The sequence below is a fragment of the Tachysurus fulvidraco genome, chromosome 24 (genome assembly GCF_022655615.1).
Source record: "Tachysurus fulvidraco isolate hzauxx_2018 chromosome 24, HZAU_PFXX_2.0, whole genome shotgun sequence".
NCBI lineage: Eukaryota > Metazoa > Chordata > Actinopteri > Siluriformes > Bagridae > Tachysurus > Tachysurus fulvidraco.
Genome location: NC_062541.1, coordinates 11,890,544 through 11,892,452, shown reverse-complemented (window position 1 = coordinate 11,892,452; position 1,909 = coordinate 11,890,544). Strand labels below are relative to the sequence as shown.

The window sequence follows — 1,909 nt, the reverse complement described above, 5'->3', positions numbered from 1 at the left end:
CACATATTGTGACATTAAATTTCATTGATCCAAATCAGTCTCATATTCAAAATTAATAACCATCCCACCCATGAAAAGTCAACATTTATGAGAGTTCGAAACATAAAGCATTCTTAGGCTTGTCCCTGAAGATTTAAAAAGTTTTTTAATTTTTTATTTATCAGTCAGATTTGACAAATTGACAGAAGTGTTAAGCAGAGTCTCACTCATCTTACTCTACTTGACACTTGGATGGTTGACACTTGGAACATGATATACCTTCAAAAATGATTTTATGGACATCTGGATTTTATGGACCATTGTTTAATTAACTATAATTTGAGTTTTAGTTTGGAAGTACAGTAGAAACACCTTCCCAGTTAAAAAAAAGACACAGGAACGGTACAGTTTACAACCATTTTCCTAGGAGTGAAAAAAAGATTTAAAATATTAAATTTGAAAATATCGGAATAGAAAGATTATTAATCTGAGGAACAGTTAAAAGAAGACTAGATGTTTGTGAGGACATTCATGTATGTGTACTGTTTGTTTGGAGCAGTGTTGGGGTGTCTAAGCATGATCACAGATGTTTCATATTTAATCATAATTAATTGAAAAGGTAATAAACAGTACATTTTAAATGTGTTTACAAAGGCCATGTATTTATACAATGTGCATGCATTTTTTTTACAATCACCACAAACCATACTATGCTATTGTACAAAATACTTCAATGTTAACAAAAACTTTACTCAGCATGTGCATTTGCAGCAGTTCTCCTGATAAGTCTGGAGGATTGCTAGTAATCATTAGAACTGTTCACCTCTCCTGACCCAGGTAAGTTTGTATGAACTGTGTGTATTGGGAAGTTCTTGCCGTAGTACAGTGTGTCCTGGCCCAGGAGCTGAGTGTGTCAGACGGAAGCCTGAGCTGTGCAGAGCTCTCAGTACACTGTACCAGAACCGTACTACTTCTGCCTCGGTCCCACCCACTTCAAACCCTGCCCACTGTAGATGCACAGTTAGTATGAGCTGACTGATCCGTCTGAGAATTCCATCCTGCACCCAACTCTCCAACATTCGCCATTCAGCGCTCAACAGATCTGCCCACAGAACATGCACCTTTAAAAACAGGAAATGAGACACAGGGAAATGCACGTGTAAGACATGGATAACGGAGCATACACACAAGTAAATTATCATTATGTCCCAAAAATTATGAAAGTCCATGTTATATTAGTAGCAATAGAGTATTATAATTATTATAAGGATGAGAGAGTAGGATTTATTAAGACAAGACATTTGGTTCACTCAAAAAAAAAAAAAAAACATTATGGAAGCTGTTATGAATTATGTAATACTGATCTCTGTGTGCAATAATAATAAGAATAAAATTTAGTCTTATTAGTTTGTACAGTACTAGGTTTTTTATTTTTAAAAGAGTATATAGAAAGCATTCAGAATATTTTATTTCTACATATGTACATTTTTCAGACAACCTTCAGGAGAGTAAACATGTCAGTGCTTATTTAACATTCAGGGTCAGGATTAATATATGTAAATATATACAAATACTGCCTATATACTGCATTTTCTAAATAATATTTTATTATTTGATATGTTTTCTTGCATATCATGCTTTTATTGGTGGTGTGAAGCTGGACATTTAGTTGGCTGGAGTGTGATGTATATACTGTATGTAAACCTCTGACTGTGAACTTCTGTTGACTTAATCTCACAGGTGGTTAGGGAAACACAACAGCAACACGTTTTAAACCAGTAATCTTTTAAAATTATTTTTAACAATAAATGACACAATGCTACTGCAATGTATTTGTTGAAAGTGTGAACATTGGATTGAATGTATAGTGCATAGGAGGAATAAAACATGCATACAGAACATATAGAATTTAAAATAAGGTATTCTAAGG

General features: G+C 33.8%; 1 protein-coding gene across 1 annotated transcript in view; it reads right to left on the bottom strand.

Annotated features, from left to right (window-relative positions):
- Positions 1 to 201: 201 nt before the first annotated feature.
- LOC113661623 (probable methyltransferase-like protein 24) overlaps positions 202 to 1,909 on the bottom strand; it is a 4,611-nt gene continuing 2,903 nt past the window's right edge. The window contains exon 5 of the mRNA XM_027175978.2: positions 202 to 1,100. Coding sequence (XP_027031779.2) covers positions 789 to 1,100 — 312 coding nt within the window. The 3' untranslated portion in view covers positions 202 to 788. The remainder of the gene's footprint in view (positions 1,101 to 1,909) is intronic.